The following is an 18,929-nucleotide window of genomic DNA, read 5'->3' as shown; positions in this document are numbered from 1 at the left end:
CCGACACTGTTAGAGATCCAGCCAAGACATATCTCCGTCGCTGTCTAACTGCGGCTGCTCGGAAGTGCCTGGCTCCTGGCCTATGTCTTCTCCTAATCAAGGAGAGAAGCAACTTAGAACTAAGGAGAAATTTCCTGACAGTGAGAACAATTAATCAGTGGAACAACTTGTCTCCAGAATTTGTGAATGCTCCAACACTGGAAGTTTTTAAGAAGATGTTGGACAACCATTTGTCTGAAGTGGTGCAGGGTTTCCTGCCTAAGCAGGGGGTTGGACTAGAAGACCTCCAAGGTCCCTTCCAACTCTGTTATTCTATTCTATTCTATTCTATTTCATTCTATTCCATTCCATTCCATTCCATTGCACGTGTGTCAGAGGTGGCACGCAGAGCCTTCTCTGTGGGTACCTGCACCATCGCCAGCTGCTCTTCTGATTTCCGGTGTTCTGGCGTGCATGAAGACCAGCTGAAATCTGAAGACCAGTTCAGCTCAGTTGAATGATGATGTGATGAGTATGTGCGCTCGCTTGCTCACACATGCCCCTTTCACGCATGCACAAAGCATCAAAAACGGGACGTGATGACGTCTGGGCAGGTGGGCAGAGCCTCCCAGAGCCACCGCTACCGGTTCACCTGAACCAGATAGAACCAGCTGAATACCACCACTGGATTATGGGGTCGTTAAAAGAAGATGATGTCATGTGTTATGCGATCACCTTTTGCGACCAGATCCTGACAAGCAAAGTCAGTGGGGGAAGCCAGATTCACTAAACAACCATGTTACTAACTTAACGACTGCAATGATTCACTAAGAATAGTCATGAAATGGGGCAAAATTCATTTAACAGCTGCAACAGAGATTTTGGGCTCAGTTGTGGTCGTACGTCGAGGACTACCCATAACTTGGGCCTTTCATTCCCTTTAGATTCAAACACCGTTTGTATTTTTGCAAAGGCTTTTTTGCACTGACGTCAAGTCAAATGAACAATAACAACAAAGAAGCCTCTTCTACATTTTTCCATTGCTACCAATGAAAAGGAGAAATAGGTCCATTGAGTTAATCTTCATTCAAGCTTCCGTGCAGCGTTTTTGTGTTTGTTTGTTTGCTTGCTTGCTTTCTTTTGTTTTCCTATTCCCTTTCTTTTCTGCCAGTTCCTGAAATCTCTCTTTTTTTTTTTTTAGTCAGTAGAGATTTTTAGAGATACCACTCAAGGGCACTTTTAAGTTTTAATATTTGAGAGAGCTGGAGTGGTGTTAGCATATTACCTCTCCTTGGTATTGGAACAAAAGCAATAGTTAAAGCTCTATTTCAAAGGAAGACAAGAAGGTAAATCAATTAAAAATAGTGACATTTAATTACCAATGAGGTATTTATTCTGTGTTAATGAATGACAGCTTCCCTATCAACAAATCAGCAGTAGGCACTAAAGACTCAAAGCAATCCTGTAATTATGTAGAATATCTGGTGAATTTATTATTTTTTAAAAAAAAAATTATCCCCAACCTAGTAGTGATGGATGTTTTATGCCGATGCTTGTCCATGCTGACAAATGTATAGTATTTTTTCCCCCTGAAGTTGGAAAGAACTGCACCTAAGTTTCCCATGACAAATTGTTGGGGAGAAATAAGAATCTTGGTCAACAGTCAGAAATCAAGGCCAACCTTCAGTGGTTGACATGAAGATAGGAGATGGCCGGGACTAGATAGTCTTTAGATGCCTTTTTGTTTTTTCAAATTAAGCTATCACTTTTGGGAACATAAGAGACGCAGTGGCTCAGTGGCTAAGATGCTGAGCTTGTCGATCGAAAGGTCAGCAGTTCAGCTGTTCGAATCCCTAGTGCCGCGTAACGGGGTGAGCTCCTTTTACTTGTCACAGCTTCTGCCAACCTAGCAGTTCAAAAGCACGTAAAAAATGCAAGTAGAAAAATAGGGACCACCTTTGGTGGGAAGGTAACAACGTTCCATGCGCCTTTGGTGTTAAGTCATGCCGGTACATGGCCATGGAGACGTCTTCGGACAGCGCTGGCTCTTCAGCTTTGAAACGGAGATGAGCAGTGCCCCATAGAGTCGGGAACGACTAGCACATATGTACAAGGGGAACCTTTACATTTACCTTTTTATTTTTTGGGAACATATTTGGAAGGTGATGCTCTCACCAAATGTCTGCTTTGAAAGGAGTGGCCAGTTCACAAACTAACCACTTACTAGAAATACGGTACTGCATTGAGATTATTCTATTCTAAACCGCTTAGCTCCCCAAAGATACTGTCTGCCAGTTCAGCTTATCTTTGTCTTTTGTTTTTTTAAGTGCCCTCTCCTAAAAACATATTAGAGTTTTGGATACCAGCCATTTTTTATTTTCCAAGTATACCTCTTGGAAGTGAAGTTGAAGCTAGAGACTTGTACTTTGCGGTATGTCAGCTTCCAGTTTTTAATTTTCAATGAAAGTAATGTTTAAAAAAAATACGTCTGCTGAGAGAGTGTTCACAACATATGGACAGATTATCCATAATTTCAACTGGGAAACTGTGAGCATCCTAGTCCAAACCAAGTCAAAAAATGATAAGAGAATTCTTATCAAATTGGCCATCAACAGGCACATAGAGATAAACAACATCTACATGCCATTCAAAAGGGATGTGGTGGCTCAGTGGCTAAGAGGCTGAGCTTGTCAATCGAAAGGTCAGCAGTTCAGCGGTTCGAATCCCTAGTGCCACGTAATGGGGTGAGCTCCCGTTACTTGTCCCAGCTTCTGCCAACCTAGCAGTTCAAAAGCAGGTAAAAAATACAAGTAGAAAAATAGGAACCACCTTTGGTGGGAAGGTAACAGCATTCCGTGTGCCTTTGGCATCTAGTCATGCCGGCCACATGATCATGGAGACGTTTTTGGACAGCGCTGGCTCTTTGGCTTTGAAATGGAGATGAGCACCGTCCCCTAGAGTTGGGAACAACTAGCACATATGTGCGAGGGGAACCTTTACCGTTACCTTACATACCATTCAAAGAGACAAAGGCCAAAAAGGAAACATAAAGATAAACTAAGTTTCCCAGGACAAATGGTTGAAGAGAACTAAGACTTTTGGCCAACAGTCTGAAATCAAGGCAGGCAGCATCCAGATGAACAGAGCTTAACACCAAGACCAACATTAGATCAACAATCAAGAAGCAAACAATACCCCAATTAAGGAACTACCAATTCAGAGAAGCAATCTAAGAGTAAACAGTCTAATGAAGGAACCATCAAGAGCACTCTGACCAACACTGATAGGACAAAGCCACTAGTTTATAAAGTGAGAGCCAACCCCACATCCTACTAACACTAATGGTGTTAACCTAGTTTGGTAATGGAACATCTGCAAGAAAACAGCCAAGCTCAGAGAGCACCAAGGATCCCACGGAATCTCATGTTTAGTCTGACATTGAAAAGATATTGATCAAATGCCAATAACACCTAAGGAATTGTTTCTGTGACAATTGAATTTCCAATTCGAATATTTCTCTGTTTAATAAAAGGAACCCAGTGACATTCGCATTGATACAGATCTTTTCTTTCATTCTGACCAGCTTTGCTCCTTCCAACATGAAAAGTATATCAGAAGTGGCTTTACTATATCATCTGGATTGTCATTGCTTGCTTTGTGTTTTTCTACAGTCACTGAGGCTGCTTATATTTGCTTTCATAGAAAAGTTGATGACTTTAGGAACGCATATGATGTTCCTGTTCTTGTCTTCTGTCTCCAAGGGTCCATATCTGTAATTGAAGCTTTGGACTATGAAATGTGTAAGGACTTCTTCCTGGTCATTGAAGCTAAAGATGGGGGCAGCCCAGCTCTGAGTGCTGTAACAACAGTGAATATAAATGTGACAGACGTTAATGATAACCCACCAAGATTTAGTCAAGATGTCTATAGTGCAGTCATCAGTGAAGACGCATCAGTTGGCGATTCGTTAGTAATGGTGAGTTCTGAGTTTTTCTGCCCGTATCACCAGGGTAAATGGCTAATTTTAAGTGAATACAGGACACACTTTCTTCATGATAACATATATTGATAACTTTGAAAATGCTGTAAGTCTAGGAAAGGATTATGCAAATAGCACTGTCAGCAGAAATGTGGACAAAATCTAGGGTTTCATTATGGTCTAGTACAGTCTAATAGAGAGCTAGAAAGATAGCTAACTATCTGGCTGGCTAACAATAAATAAAGGTAGGTAGGTAGGGGGAGAGAGAGAGAGAATGCATAGATGACAGATAGATTGATTGATTTTTTATTTTTATTTTTTTAATTTGATTTATATGCCGCCCTTCTCCGGAGACTCAGGGCGGCTTACAATGCATTAAACAATAGCCTTCATCCTTTTGTATATTTATACAAAGTCAGCTTATTGCCCCCACAACTGGGTCCTCAATTTACCTACCTTAGAAAGGATGGAAGGCTGAGTCAACCTTGAGCCTTGGAGAGATTCGAGCCAGCAAATAATTGCAGGCAGCTGTGTTAATAACAGGGTGCTTAGACCACTGTACTATCAAGGCTCTTGATTGATTGATTGATTGATTGATTGATTGATTAATAAAAGATAGATAGATAGATAGATAGATAGATAGATAGATAGATAGATAGACAGACAGAGATAGAGAGAGAGAGAGAGAGACAGAGACAGAGACAGAGAGACAGACAGATATAGGTAGGTTATGTAGGTAGGTAGAGAGGTGAGTAGATGGATAGGTTTGGAGAGGGAGACATTTCTTGACCGGCAAACTTAAAATTAAATGTGTATTCAGGAAATTTTTACAGGAACAATATATTTTTTGAAAGTTTTGTTAAAATGCAGATCACATCAACCCAATTCATTACTGTGCTAAACCATAATGTAGTTTGTTTAGTTTGCTGTCGCATGCTGTGGTACATAATGAAGCCAATTATAAATCATAAAGCGTGGCATGGATGTATGAAGCAAGTCTTCAAATTGCAAGACGGTGATTGAATTAATTTCCCAAATTAGAGAATAACTCCCCCAATCAGGTTTTTTTCCCATTTGGGAGTTTCTGGTCTAGGTTATGGAACTTTGTTTGGGTGAGACACTGATTGGTTGAAGTAGTCATCTTGGTACATTCCAAGGGGAAAGTATCCTACCTGTTTTAGATAGTTACCTCTGTGGAATCTCGATAGACCATAGGTGCCTTTCTGATATGTTTTAAGTTCATCATATAATAGCATTTAACCATATATACATTTGTGATGATTTCATGTACAGTGGAATTTATCAATTCATTGTCATCATTCTCCCTTCTATTTATAATTCCTCGTTTTTCCAAAGTTGATAGCCGAAGACGTGGACAGTCCTCCCAATGGACTGATTTCTTTCTCCATTATCAGCGGAGATCAAAACAACGAATTTTCAATTGATCCTGGCTTGGGACTGATTAAAGTTAAAAAGAGATTGGACCGAGAACAGGTAAGGTCAACCAATTTCATTGCTTTTCCATTGCTTTCTTCATGCAGCTAGTCTTAATAATTGATAAAGGCTTACAGATTTATGTTATAGAAGTAAAAAGTTTATTTCGCGGGATTATTCTTCGGCATTTTCCCAAACGGGCCTTGCTATAGTGTGAGAATAACGCCAGGAAAGAGAAGATTCTTTGGCATTTTCCCATTGCTTTTCTGTTTAAACGCCCTCCTTTCCCAGTATCCCCAATCCATTTTGTATTTGGGACAAATACAGAAGAGTATTTGCTACTTTTCTGATATCCTGATTGTAGAAGCTTGGAGTTCCTATTTTTCAGAAAAAAATACAAATTAAATAAGAAAAAGAGATATATACAGAACAGACAAAAATAAACAGGCAGCTTTTCTGAGGTGCTTTCTCAAGAATTAGTACAGTTCATATGATATAGGGCCGTGATGGCGAATCCATGGCATGTGTGCCACAGCTGATTTTCGGGCCTTCTGGGCTTTGGAGCCTGGGGAGAGCAAAAAACAGGCCTACCGGGCCCACCATACCATCACATGCCAAAAGTGGGAGGAGCACAGGGGGATCGTGTGCATGCTTGGGGGCGGGGCATATAGAATCATGGGTGTGGGCACGCACGTGCGTGACCCTCCCGTGCTCCCCCCCATTTTTGGCACGCAATGGCAAAAAGGTTAGCCATCACTGATATAGGGTTTGAAGGTGTGTTGAACCAGAACTGAGATGCCCCAGGTTCAAATCAACCACAAAAGTTCACTGGGTGATTGTAGGCCAATATATCTTATTTCAATCTACCTCACATAATTTTTGTGAGGATAAAAAATATAGGAATATGTAAATAACCTTGAGCTTCTGAAGAATAGGTGGAACATAGATCTAAGGTAGGGTAGGGTAGGGTAGAGTAGAACAGAACAGAACAGAACAGAACAGAACAGAATAGAATATTATTTGTTGGAAAGTGTAATATAATTACACTTGGTAGCGCAGCAGACTAAAGCACTGTTAAGTAACACCAGCTGCCTGCAATTACTGCAAGTTCAAATCTCACCAGGCTCAAGGTTGACTCAGCCTTCCATCCTTTCGAGGTAGGTAAAATGAGGACCCGGTTTGTGGGGGCAATAAGCTGACTTTGTATAAAAAAGAACACCACTTAGGGGGAGGCCGAAAGCCCTACTAAGCAGGTATATACAAAAATATGAAGGCTATTGCTTAAAAGCATTGTAAGCTGCCCTGAGTCTCCGGATAAGGGCGGCATATAAATCGAACCAATAAATAAATAATAATAATATCACAAGTGTGGTGTAAACATACCACAAGATATAAACACATTATTTAAAATATTCTGGGAGTGCAAGTTCTATCTCTATAACCCACTTTCACTCTTATTTGAGTTTCTGCAATCCTAGTTATTGTATGTTTCACGCTTACTTTGTGAATGGCTTAACTTGTATCCTGAGGATCTCAAGGAAATTTGCTGAGGATAAATACAGCGAATGGATGAGGCAGGCCGGCAAAGATAATCAGGACCTTGGAGAGCTCAGTGCATGGAACGCAGGCTTGGTTAACTGTCCACTCAACCTGAACTGACTTTCCTTCCAGCGCTCAGCTAAGCTCCTACTAAGACTTTAATAAAGCTAAAAAGCCAGTGATTCCTTCGCTCCAATCCAAAGTGCTGCTCATTTTAGATTGGAAGAGCTCATTACCCTTCCAGACATTTGAGGCCTGGATAGCTGGGAAATTGAAGTAAATAGAAGGGCCTGAAACAAAGATTTCAGAAGACGAACCCAAACCGTAAAATCATCGTAATAGATAACATAGTAGTAGCCCATAGTACCCTGTTTCCCCGAAAATAAGGCCTATCCTGAAAATAAGCCCAGGCATGTTTTTATGCATGGGCCTAAGATAAGCCCTACCCCACCCCACCCACCCCAAAATAAACCCTACTTAAGACCCTGCGCAGCTGGCCTCCTGGCCATTCCATTTAGTTGCTCGCAATGCCATGACCACAAGGTGAGGTGGGAGAGTGGTGGGGCTGCCTCACATGTCCCACACCGGTTTACCTCAGGGCCTCCGTAACCAGGCCATCCACGCGCCGACACCTGCCTCACGGCAGCAGCAGCAATGTGCAACAGGAGCCCATATGGCTGCCGGGCCATTTCTGCTTGCTCGCAGAGGAGGCTGAGTGGTGTGTCGCAGCCGTGAGATGAGGCAGTGTCGGGGCATGGATGAGGTAAGCCAATGTGGGATGTATAAGGCAGCTCAACGCCCATACTTTGTGCCGGTGGCACTGGTGCACCGCATGACCTCCTGTCCCACAGCAAGCAACCAGAAGAAGTGGGCCTCCCGTACATGGAAAAACATAAGACATGCCCTGAAAATAAACCGGAGTGCTTATTTTGAGGCCCAAAAGAAAATAAGACCTGGATAACAAAAAGGTTAGCCATCACTGCACTGTAGTGGGCATTTGGGATGCTTCCATCTCTAATCTTGACAGTCCTAATGCAATAGACATTGGCATACAGTTAACACAGATGCAATACTTTTGTGCCAGAATGAAATTTATTACTGCATAAAGTCATTCATCTGCATTGTTGATCAGTCCAAATGAGCCTCTTTGAAGAACAAATCTTCCAACCACACAATGCTAACATGATGTGGAAAAAAACCAAACTAAAATCATCAGAAAATGATATCGCTTTTTTCAGAAAACTAAATCTTACACGGGAAAATACAGATAGTCCTCAACATAAAGACCACAATTGAGCCTAAAATTTCTGTTGGTAAACAAAACAATTATTAAGTGAGTTTTGCTCCATTTTATGACTTTTATTGCCACAGTTCTTCAGTGCAGTTGTTAAATTAGTCACCTGGTTTTTAAGAGAATCTGGCACATCCCCCATTGACTTTGCTTGTCAGAAGGTCGCAAAACGTGATCACATGACCCCGGGACACAGCAATGGTCATAAATGTGAGTCAGTTGCCAAACATCTGAATTTTGATCGCATGACCATGGGGATGGTGCAACGGTCGTAAGCGTGAAAAGTGGTTATAAGTCACTTTTTTCAGTGCCATTGTAACTAAATGAATTGTGGTAAGTTCAGGACTGCTTGTATTTATGGGACACTGCAACCGTCATAAATACATGTCAGTTGCCAAGCATCCAGATTTTGATCATGTGACCATGGAGACGCTGCTAGGTTTGTAAGTGTGAAAAACGGGCATTAGTCACTTTTTCAGTGCCGTTGTAACTTCAGTCACTAAATAAATGGTTGTAAATAGAGGACTACCCGTAAAGCTCCATTCTCATAGAAGAGTATGCTTGCACATCCAACTAATTTTCTTTAAAGCGAGAGGTGCAATTCAAGGTGGTGGTTGTCACCTTTAAAGCCCTTCATGGCTTGGGACCAGATTTTCTGAGGGATCATCTCTTGCCGGTCACATCCACCTGACCCATTAGAGCGGGGAGGCAAGGAATGTTGCGGGTCCCATCCCTGAAGGAGATACATCTGGTGGGACCCAGAAGAAGGGCCTTCTCCGTGGTGGCTCCCTCTCTCTGGAACATCATTCCCCCAGAGATTAGAATGGCCCCCACTCTGACACTCTTCCAGAAGGTGCTGAAGACCTGGTTCTGCCAGCAGGCCTGGGGAACGCAGAGTGGGATGGAGCCCATGAAATGGCTCATGTGTTATGTTGTCGCCGGGAGTGTGTGTGTTATTTTATTATTTTATTTGATTAATTTATTGTTGATTCTCTGTTTTATTAGTTTTATTGTTTTTTATATTTATAGATATATATGTGTGCGTGTGTGTGTATAGGTAAAGGTAAAGGTTCCCCTCACACATATGTGCTAGTCCTTCCCGACTCTAGGGGGCGGTGCTCATCTCCATTTCAAAGCCGAAGAGCTGTCCGAAGACGTCACCATGATCATGTGGCCGGCATGACTAAAAGCCAAAGGCCCACAGAACGCTGTTACCTTCCCACCAAAGATGGTCCCTATTTTGCATTTTTTATATATATATATATATGTATGTATGTATGTATATGTATATACACATATACATACATACACACACACACACACATATTCTTGTAAGCCACCTTAAGTCGCCATGTGTGAATAGGCGGCAATATAAATTTCCAAATAAATAATAAATAAAAATAGAAGTCGTTCTTCTAGATGTTGATGATGATGATGATGAAGGAGAAGGTGATGATGGAGATTTATCAGTTTACTCTGCAATCCTGGCATTTCCTGGTATGTCCGTGGCCACTACTAATCCAGGCCAGCCTTGTTTAACATTTCGGAGATCCGCCAAGATCAGCTGGAGGCTACGTTTTCTTGAAAGAAGAAAAAATATCTCCACTTGGGGGTGGGGGGACAAATGCTCTTAGGCTGCTTAATGCAAAAGAAAAACATACTTCCCATATTAGCATCACAGCCAGTTGGAGCTATCAATATTTGAATCACCATTATAAATAGTTTGCCAGCAGAATGTAGGCAGAGCAGAATAGGTGGGTGGATCTGCTGTCATCTTTGGAATGTGGGGAAAATTCTTGAGGAAGAATTAGGCGGTTGCATTGGAATTTTAGGTGGGATATCAGCAAAAAAAACCCAGCACATAAGTCAGTTTTTTGGCAAGATTTTTCAGACGTAGTTTGCCATTGCCTCTTTCCTGAGGCTGAGAGAGAGTGACTGGCCCAGAGTCACACAGTTGGCTGTGCCTAAAGTGGGACTAGAAATGGTCTTCTGATTTCTAGCCTGATGCTCTAACCGATGGGTCAGCAATCTTAAACACTCAAAGAGCCATTTGGACCCGTTTCCCACAGAAAAGAAAACACCGGGAGCCACAAAACCCTTCCCATGCTTGACTATTTCCTGAGCAGACACAAAACGAACATATGTAATTGAATTAAATGTTCTGTTTTCTTCTGAAACTTTTCTTTTCTTGGATTTATCTATGTTGACCTACAGGGGTCAAAAAGCTCAATAAATTGTGTGCCGGGGGGGTGTCGCACATTGAGCAACAGGGAGCTGCAGCAGAGAGATGAAAGAGCCACATGCGGCTCCAGAGCCGCGGGTTGCTGACCCCTGCCCTAACCACTACATCAAACTGGCATTCTATCCATCTAATTAGTATCATTAAATATAAGATTTTTTTTAAAAAAAGTATACTTAACATCTTACTTCTGCAATCCTTTATTTTCTCTCAAACGTTCTATTGGTATGAGATCGTTCTTAAGCTTGTAGTTCGCAGGGCTGGCTTAAGCCTCCAGCTATCACTGTAGCCATGGTGTGGATTGTAGAAATAAATTTTGGAATCCATTCTTGTAACACAATTGATCGGGCTGCCTGAGTCTATATTTGATATCTGCGGGGGTTTAAAAGCATTTTTGTGGACAGATAACTTCTCAAAACTATAAGAGCTGATATTAAATTTCTTATGTAAGATGCTTAGATGTTGTTTTTTTAAAGTACTCCATTATGTGCAATTTGCATCATCTCTAGGAGCAATTTTAACAGACCGGAGCCATTATGTTTATGGATGCTTTTACTAAAAAAGTATTTGAGTCACATTGCAGCTGAAAATGCAGAAATGCCAATACTCAAAAGCCAGACAGTGCAGCCCAGACACTTGTATTAGAGAACCTGGTACTCTTTGCTGAACATTAGAGATGTTTGCTTATAATGATTGAGGACCCAAAACACCTTGAGGGCATCGAATTCTCTTTCACAGTATGAATTTTCCTGATAGAATTCTAGAGGAAGAAAGCAGATTATTCTCCTTCAGTCTATTGAGGGTGTTTTCTGAGTTATGTCCTTTGGTCAGTCAGTCTCCACATGTTCTGAAATATTTCAGTTTTTCCTACTGCCTAACTGATCCTCTAGTTCAAGGGTGTCAAACTCAATTTCATTGAGGGACGCATCAGGGTTGTGTTTGACCTTGGAGGGGGGGCATGGGGTGTGGTCAGGGGGCGTGGCCAGCTTGACATCACTTGTGTCAGGGGCGCCTGTGGCGGCCCGAGTGCTCTGCCAGCGAAAATGGGCTCCCGAGCTCCGTTTTCGGCTGCGATAGCCTCCTGCAACCCTCTGCCAGTAAAAACGGAGCTCAGGAAGGCTGCCCACAGCCCTCCCGAGCTCTGTTTTCACTGGCAGAGACACCGTGGGCCGGTCCTTCGCTGTGTCCGGGGCGGCCCCACGGGCCAGATCTAAGCACCCTGTGGGTCAGATCTGGCTCCCGGGCCTTGAGTTTGACACCCCTAATCTAGTTGATAAAACCATGTTCTTTCAAACATCATAAGTGCATGGCTGGGAAGATGAGAAGCAAATACAGGAGGTCCTTGTCTTACGACCAGTCGCTTACCAACTGTCCAAATTTATGATGGACCTACCTTGAGACTAGTTATAACCTGGATTACAGTTACTATGCTCACAATTCCTCCTTTATCATGGTCACATGACCTAACTTTGGCCACATTTATGACCATTTGCCTTGTCCTGTAGTCATGTGACCACGTTTTACTACGGTTTTGCTGAAAACTAGAATTCCCTTAACAACCAACCAAAAAAAAGGTAGGTCACATAAGATCATCTTACGACCATCACGAGTTATGACTATGATGGGCAGGCTCCATTCCAGTCATAAATCAAGGGCTACAAGTAAGTCCTTGACTTACGACCACAATTGAGCCCAAAATTTCCATTGCTAAACAAGACCGTTGTTAAGTGAATTTTACAACCTTTCTTGTCACTGTTGTTAAGTGAGCCTTGATAGTACAGGGGTTTAGTGCACCCTGTTATTAACACAGCTGCCTGCAATTTCTGCTGGTTCAAATCTCTCCAAGGCTCAAGGTTGACTCAGCCTTCCATCCTTTCTAAGGTAGGTGAAATGAGGACCCAGTTTGTGGGGGCAATAAGCTGACTTTGTATAAAATATACAAAAGAATGAAGGCTATTGCTTAACGCATTGTAAGCTGCCCTGAGTCTCCGGAGAAGGGTGGCATATAAATCAAATTAAAAAAAAAAAAAAAAAAAAAACCATTGCAGTTGTTAATCTAGTCACCCGGTTGTTAAGTCCATCCGGCTTCCCATTGACTTTGCTTGTCAGAAGGTCGCAAAGGGGGATCACATGACCCCAGATCCCTGCATCCGTCATAAATACGAGTCAGTTGCCAAGCGTCTGAATTTTGATCATATGACCATGCAACTCACATGCAAATGTGAGTGTGAAAAACGGTCATAAGTCACTTTTTCCAGTGCTTTTTCCACCATAAATAAGTACACTTTTTCCACCATAAATGCATGCCAGTGGCCAGGCATTTGAATTTCAATTACATGACCACAGGATGCTTCAATGGTCGTAAGTGTGAAAAACTGTCATAAGTCACTTTTTTCACGTAACTTCAAACAGCACTAAAACAAATGGTTGTAAATTGAAGACTACCTTACCTGTATATCAGCGATGAAATCCAGCAGGTTCTGACAGGTTCTGGAGAACCGGTAGCGGAAATTTTGAGCAGTTCGGAGAACCGGCAAATACCATCTCTGGCTGGCCCCAGAGTGGGGTGGGAATGGAGATTTTGCAATATCCTTCCTCCAGGAGTGGGGAGAGAATGGGGATTTTGCAGGATCCTTCCCCTGGAGTCAGGTGGGAATGGAGATTTTGCAGTATCCTTCCCCTGCCATGCCCACCAAGCCACGCCCACAGAACCGGTAACAAAAAAAATTTGGATTTCACCACTGTTGTATATGTAAGCAAATAATGTTGAAATTTCTTTTGGGGAAACAGCTGTCTTGAACAGAACGGTGGAAGATTTGAACCTTCCCACCTAACAATCTGCCATGTGAGAATGAGAACAGCATGGAGCAGTGGATGTACATGCAATTATGCAGATGCACAAGTATTTATGGCCTGTGGTATCACACTGATCACCAGTCCTTTTCCATTTGCATGGCTCCCAAAAGGCTCCACAGATATCGGTAAACTACTTCAAAAATGGGTCAACTCTATCTTAGAATGTCTAGAATGCTTCCTCTGGTTAAAAAAAAAGAGAGAGAAAGAGACAAGGAATTGAAGGAAAAATAAAGCAAACATCAACTATTAAACAAGTGTTTTAACCAGTCTTAAGGATGGAGGTTGGAGACCAGGTAAATTAAGATGTCAGAAGCTCTTGATAGGAAAATTGTTTCCCACAGTCCATTCTAGTTCTGGATTTTTTCCGAGTTCCTCTTTATTTGTGAGCTGTTATAAGATTGATTCTTTTCCATTTAGCTGTGATTTGTCGTTATTTGAAAAATACACCCTGCATCAAATGTGGCACTAATTGGAATTAAACATGAGGACAAGAAAGGAGCCTCTTAGACAACTATTGGGAAAATGTACAAACTAATTCCGGGCAAGAATTCTTACATCCCTGTTTTGAAACTTTCCCCCGGCTGCCAAAACAGCAGTGAAGAAGACAGTGCTTTACAAGCTGACTGAAGCTTTATTACTATTATTATTGGTTAATCTTTAGTGAGATTCACAGCCTTTGTGGCTGGTTACTAGCTCAGCAGCTCGAATCCTAACCAAGGACCTAGGAACTGTTAAGGTATCGTCGGAGGATGTAAGCTGTTCCAAGTAAGGTGGTTTTTTGTAGAGTCAAAATGTTCAAGTCCGGCAAATTTAGAATTTCTAAATAGCGGGGTAGCCCTTTGGGTATTGCTCCAAGGGCTCCAATTACAATCGGGACAACACACGATTTCTTTTTCCTATTTTTTTTATTTTTTATCTTTTTTATTATTATTATTATTATTATTATTATTTCTCTTCATCTTTTTGGTCATGCATTTATTTGTTTGTTTACTGTCGCCGCACCAGTGGAAAAAAAAACACTGCGAGTCTTCGCTTAGAATTGAAAATGATAAATCCGTTCTGCTACTTGAGCATTTCTACAACTTTTGTATATTTATTTATTTGAATCCCACCCTTATTACTTTCGCAAAGAACCCGAGGTGGTGGACATATCCTTCCTCCTCCTATTTTGCTCACAACAACAACAGTCCTGTGAGGTGGGTTGGGCTAAGAGAGTATTACTGGCTCAAAGTTATCCAGCCAGTTTTCATGGCTAAGGCAAGACTTGAACTCATGGTCTCTTGCTTTCTAGCCTGTTTCCTTAACCACTAGACCAGGGGTGTCAAACTCAAGGCCCAGGGGCTGGATCTGGCCTGTGGGGTGCTTAGATCTGGCCCGTGGGGCCACCCTGGAAACAATGAAGGACTGGCCAGCAGTGCCTCTGCCAGCAAAAATGGAGCTCGGGAGCCTGTTTTTTCTTGCAGTGTGCTCCGGCCACCACAGGTACCCCCGACATGAGTGATACCAAGCATGCCCACCCTACCCTGACCATGCCCACTCCGGCCCACTGAGGTCAAACACAACCCTGATGTGGCCCTCAATGAAATCGAGTTTGACACCTCTGCACTAGACCAAACTGGCTCTCTTATTAAGAGCTGAGGTGGTGCAGTAGTTAGTGCAGTACTGCAGGCTACTTCAGCTGAGTGCTAGCTGCAGTTCAACAGTTCAAATCTCACCAAGCTCAAGGTTGACTCAGCCTTCCATCCTTCCGAGGTGGGTAAAATGAGGACCCAGATTGTTGAGGGCAATAGGCTGACTCTATAAACGGCTTAGAGAGGGCTGTAAAAGCACTGTGAAGCTGTATATAAGTGTTATTGCTATTGCTATACTGATTGTAAAAAAAGAAAGAGAGAGAAGGATAGAATTTGGACCCTTTTCTAGACTAATGTTTTTCTTTAATGTTTGTGCAGGTTTCAGGATATTCATTAGTCGTGCAGGCTCAAGACAGTGGTAATCCTCCTTTGACAGCCACCGTGACAGTCAATGTTGACATTTCTGATGTGAACGATAACAGTCCTGTGTTTACACCTGCCAATTATACAGCTGTGATTCAGGTAAGCTGATCCGAACCGTTCCCAAAGGGCCCTCTCCTTCTGTCCTTTAAGATATAAAGATGTTGGCATGCAATTTTGATCCCGGTTGAAGATTTATCAGCTTGCAGTGCATGGTATCATACCTTTCTTTGCAAGGAAAGGGCGCCGCAGTTTCCATAAACTGGTTCATAAATGGGAACGAGACTCAAAAGTTCTTGTTTGCGTAGTAGGTCCCTGCAAGGATTCCAAGTCTCAGAGAATTTGGACGGAGCTGTTTTATTGAATTGCAGAGTTGAGTTTTCTAACCTATTGGCCATAGCTACTGGTTCGCAAATGTGAGCTCACGCGCCACCTCCGTGCATGCACAAAGCGTCAAAAACAGGACATGATGATGTCCGGGCGGGTGGGCGGAGCCTCCAACCACCACTGCTACCGGTTCGCCTGAACTGGGGCGAACCAGTAGCAACCCATCACTGCCCCAACATGAGTGACATCGAACTGGACACACCCACCCCGGCCCCCCAAGATAAAACACAACCCTGATGTGGTCTTAAATGAAATCGAGTTTGACACCCCTGCTCTTAAGTGATCCTCTCTAACCAGTCTATAGGTTATTCTAACAGTACAAAAATGCACAAAAGCAAATGCACATTTTATAACAGATGGCAGATAGAGGGGGAAAAAATCTATGTGTGCTATCAAAATGCCGTATTCTCACACGTTGCTCATCAGCGTGCCAAGATGCGTAATTAAAATTCTGTCTCTCGTTTTCTCTGCCTCTCTCTTTTTAACGCTACGTTCGTCGACGATGCACAAAGGAAAACAAACCAGTAGGTACCAGTATTCTGCAATTGGTGGTAACGGATAAAGACTCCCTGCACAATGGCCCTCCTTTCACCTTCGCCATCCTGGCTGGAAATGAAGAGAAAGAATTCATGCTTGACCAGCAAGGCATCTTGCGATCCACTGTCATCTTCAAACGCATGGTAGCCACTGAATATGTGCTGTGTATTCAGGTACCAGTTTTCATTTGTTCGTCGCCATAGAAAATGGTTGAACATCGTTCTTAAGCCTTCAGAGCATTTTCCTGTCCATGTAACTGTGATCACCTACATCAGGGGTGTCAATCTCAAGGCCCGCAATCTGGATCCGGCCCATAGGAGCCGCCCTGGAAATAACAACGGACTGGCCCGCGGTACCTCTGCCAGCGAAAACAGAGTTAGGGAGGGCAGCATGTGACCCTCCCAGACTCCATTTTCGGCCGCGACGGCCTCCTGCAGCCCTTCGCTAGAGCTCCGTTTTCGCTGGCAGGGTGCTGCAGGAGGTGGTCGCGGCCGAAAATGGAGCCAGATGGGCCACGCACGGCTCCCTTGAGCTTCATTTTCGCTGGCAGAGGGCTGCAGGAAATGGCAGCCGAAAACGGAGCCTTAATGAGTGACCTCGAGCTGGCCATGCCCACCCTGGTCATAACCACTCTCCCCCCCCCCCGAGGTCAAACACAACCCTGATGCGGCCCTCAATGAAATTGAGTTTGACACCCCTGACTTACATGCAATATTTTTAGCAACCTTCTTTGAAATACACTTTTCAGCATGTTTTTAAGTTTTATTGAACCAGGAGTAAAATACTTTGCACGAAATGAAATTTTGCATCGGATCGTTTTAAGGCTGTCATTAATTTTCTTCCAAATTATATATATATATATGTGTGTGTGTGTGTGTGTTTCTGTCGAGACACCTGGTCTACCTCAACATGTGGGAGGGAGCATACTGCATCGCTTTCGCCTTTCAGCTCCAATCCAGGAGCCCTCAAGCAGTCGCATTCACGACAAACCATTTTATACCAAATTTATATTTCGCTGATAAAGAAATAAAGGGAGACTAGTATAGATCTATTTCAAGCTATTTAGCTACTTAAGTTTGAAGAGCACCACAACACAAGTTGGAAGAGCGATTGGTTCTCTTGAAGTAATACAGAGCGAATGCAAATTAAATTAGAAAATGAAAAAGGGGGAAAATGTCAGAGAGCTAAAGCTCAATAAGACTTTTCCCATAAAAATGAAGAAAATGAACTTGTGATTTATGATTTTAATGATTAGACAGGATAGATCTGACCTGGGGGGAGAGGGGCTGCCCTCCACAACAATCCCACTTTCTCATATGCCCCTTTGGAAAATTAATTGCCCCCCTCTGCGATAGATTATAAAAAGAAGACAGTCTTGATGTAACTTTATAGAGAGATTAAATTTTATTGTCCTTATAACTGCTTTGAAGAATATCAGAAGCTATTTTTTAATATGTTTAGATTTTTTTATATTTTTCTCCTTTTTTCTATTTTCTTGTCATTGTTTTTCTTATAACCCACACAAAATATCATTTTGGCGCATAAGCAAAAACTCAACATTCTGATTGTAATCCAAATTTAATTTTTGCAAGCATTCCATGATCTGCGTACAGAAAAAGAAGTATTATCGATGCCAATCAAATCCATAAACAATTCTATCCTGTTTTGGAGCTTGGAAACTCTGCAAGCTCCAAAATATTCAAACACATTTCAACTTGCAAACTCTGCCTGCAGCTTATTTTTTTTTTTATTTTTTTTCTGTTTGGGAAATCGATCACAAAGAGAAGATTTTCTCTTTGCAAGAGAAAGATGGTGAAGATTTCCCCAGCTGGTTCTGTACCTCCAAATTATGCGCAGGCCACCTGTTACAACTGGGTGTTCCATTTTTACCAAGAAATAACTGGAAATGTGATGTTCTTTTCCAATTCAACACAAGGAAGCTGGCATCCTTGGCAGCTGAATTCTTACACTGTTGAAAGTCTAAAAGGCTTTTTTTAAAAACTATTTTCTCAATTATTTTTATTACAGTCTTTAAGGCACAGCCTGGAAATGATCAATGACATCTTTGAGTGATGATGTTCAGGTTTCTAAACCCAATCTCAATTCGAAGCTGGATGTGGGAAGAAAGAATAACTTTAAAGCAGTGGTGAAATGCTACCGGTTCTCACCAGTTTGAACGAACCGGTAGTGATAAAAACTACCAGTTCAGGCAAACCGGTAGTAAAAAAAAGCTACGGGTTCCTCCAAACCAGTATTTCCAATGATCAGCTGTGCTGCGTGATTTAAAATCATTAGACAAAGACAAAATTTAGGAAAAATTAAAAGCAATAAATAGACAGAGTAGGTAATAAGTCACTGTTTATATATGTGTGTGTATATAATTACATATATTCAGTTTGTTTATGGTGATTTGTATTGTATATCTAATTTTATGATTGAAAATAATTTGTATATTTTTATCTTTTTAAACTTAATAAAGTTTGTTTTTAAAACAAAAAAATAATAAAATAAAATAAAATAAAATAAAATAAAATAAAATCACTAGAAAGGAAATCCTGCTAGTGAATCTAAATTGTGCAGCACAGCTGTTCCCCCACCTCGTTGTTCTACTTACCTTCCCAAGCCTCCTTTTTCTGTGCAAAGCACGCGTTTGATGCATACTGCGCATGCATGCGCACACAGCGTGTGTTGGTGTGC

At 42.0% G+C, this 18,929-nt stretch overlaps 1 protein-coding gene across 1 annotated transcript in view; it reads left to right on the top strand.

The window, feature by feature from the left end:
- FAT3 (FAT atypical cadherin 3) overlaps positions 1 to 18,929 on the top strand; it is a 466,547-nt gene that overhangs the window by 370,153 nt on the left and 77,465 nt on the right. Inside the window, exons 14-17 of the mRNA XM_070943674.1 lie at positions 3,741 to 3,955; positions 5,315 to 5,452; positions 15,267 to 15,410; positions 16,208 to 16,405. Of these exons, the coding sequence (XP_070799775.1) occupies positions 3,741 to 3,955; positions 5,315 to 5,452; positions 15,267 to 15,410; positions 16,208 to 16,405 (695 nt within the window). The remainder of the gene's footprint in view (positions 1 to 3,740; positions 3,956 to 5,314; positions 5,453 to 15,266; positions 15,411 to 16,207; positions 16,406 to 18,929) is intronic.

This window comes from Pituophis catenifer, unplaced genomic scaffold (genome assembly GCF_029215685.1).
Source record: "Pituophis catenifer annectens isolate HBS135680 unplaced genomic scaffold, rPitCat1.0.hap2 SCAF_4, whole genome shotgun sequence".
NCBI lineage: Eukaryota > Metazoa > Chordata > Lepidosauria > Squamata > Colubridae > Pituophis > Pituophis catenifer.
Note: the sequence above shows the minus strand (reverse complement) of the source record. Positions and strands in the feature narration are given on the sequence as shown.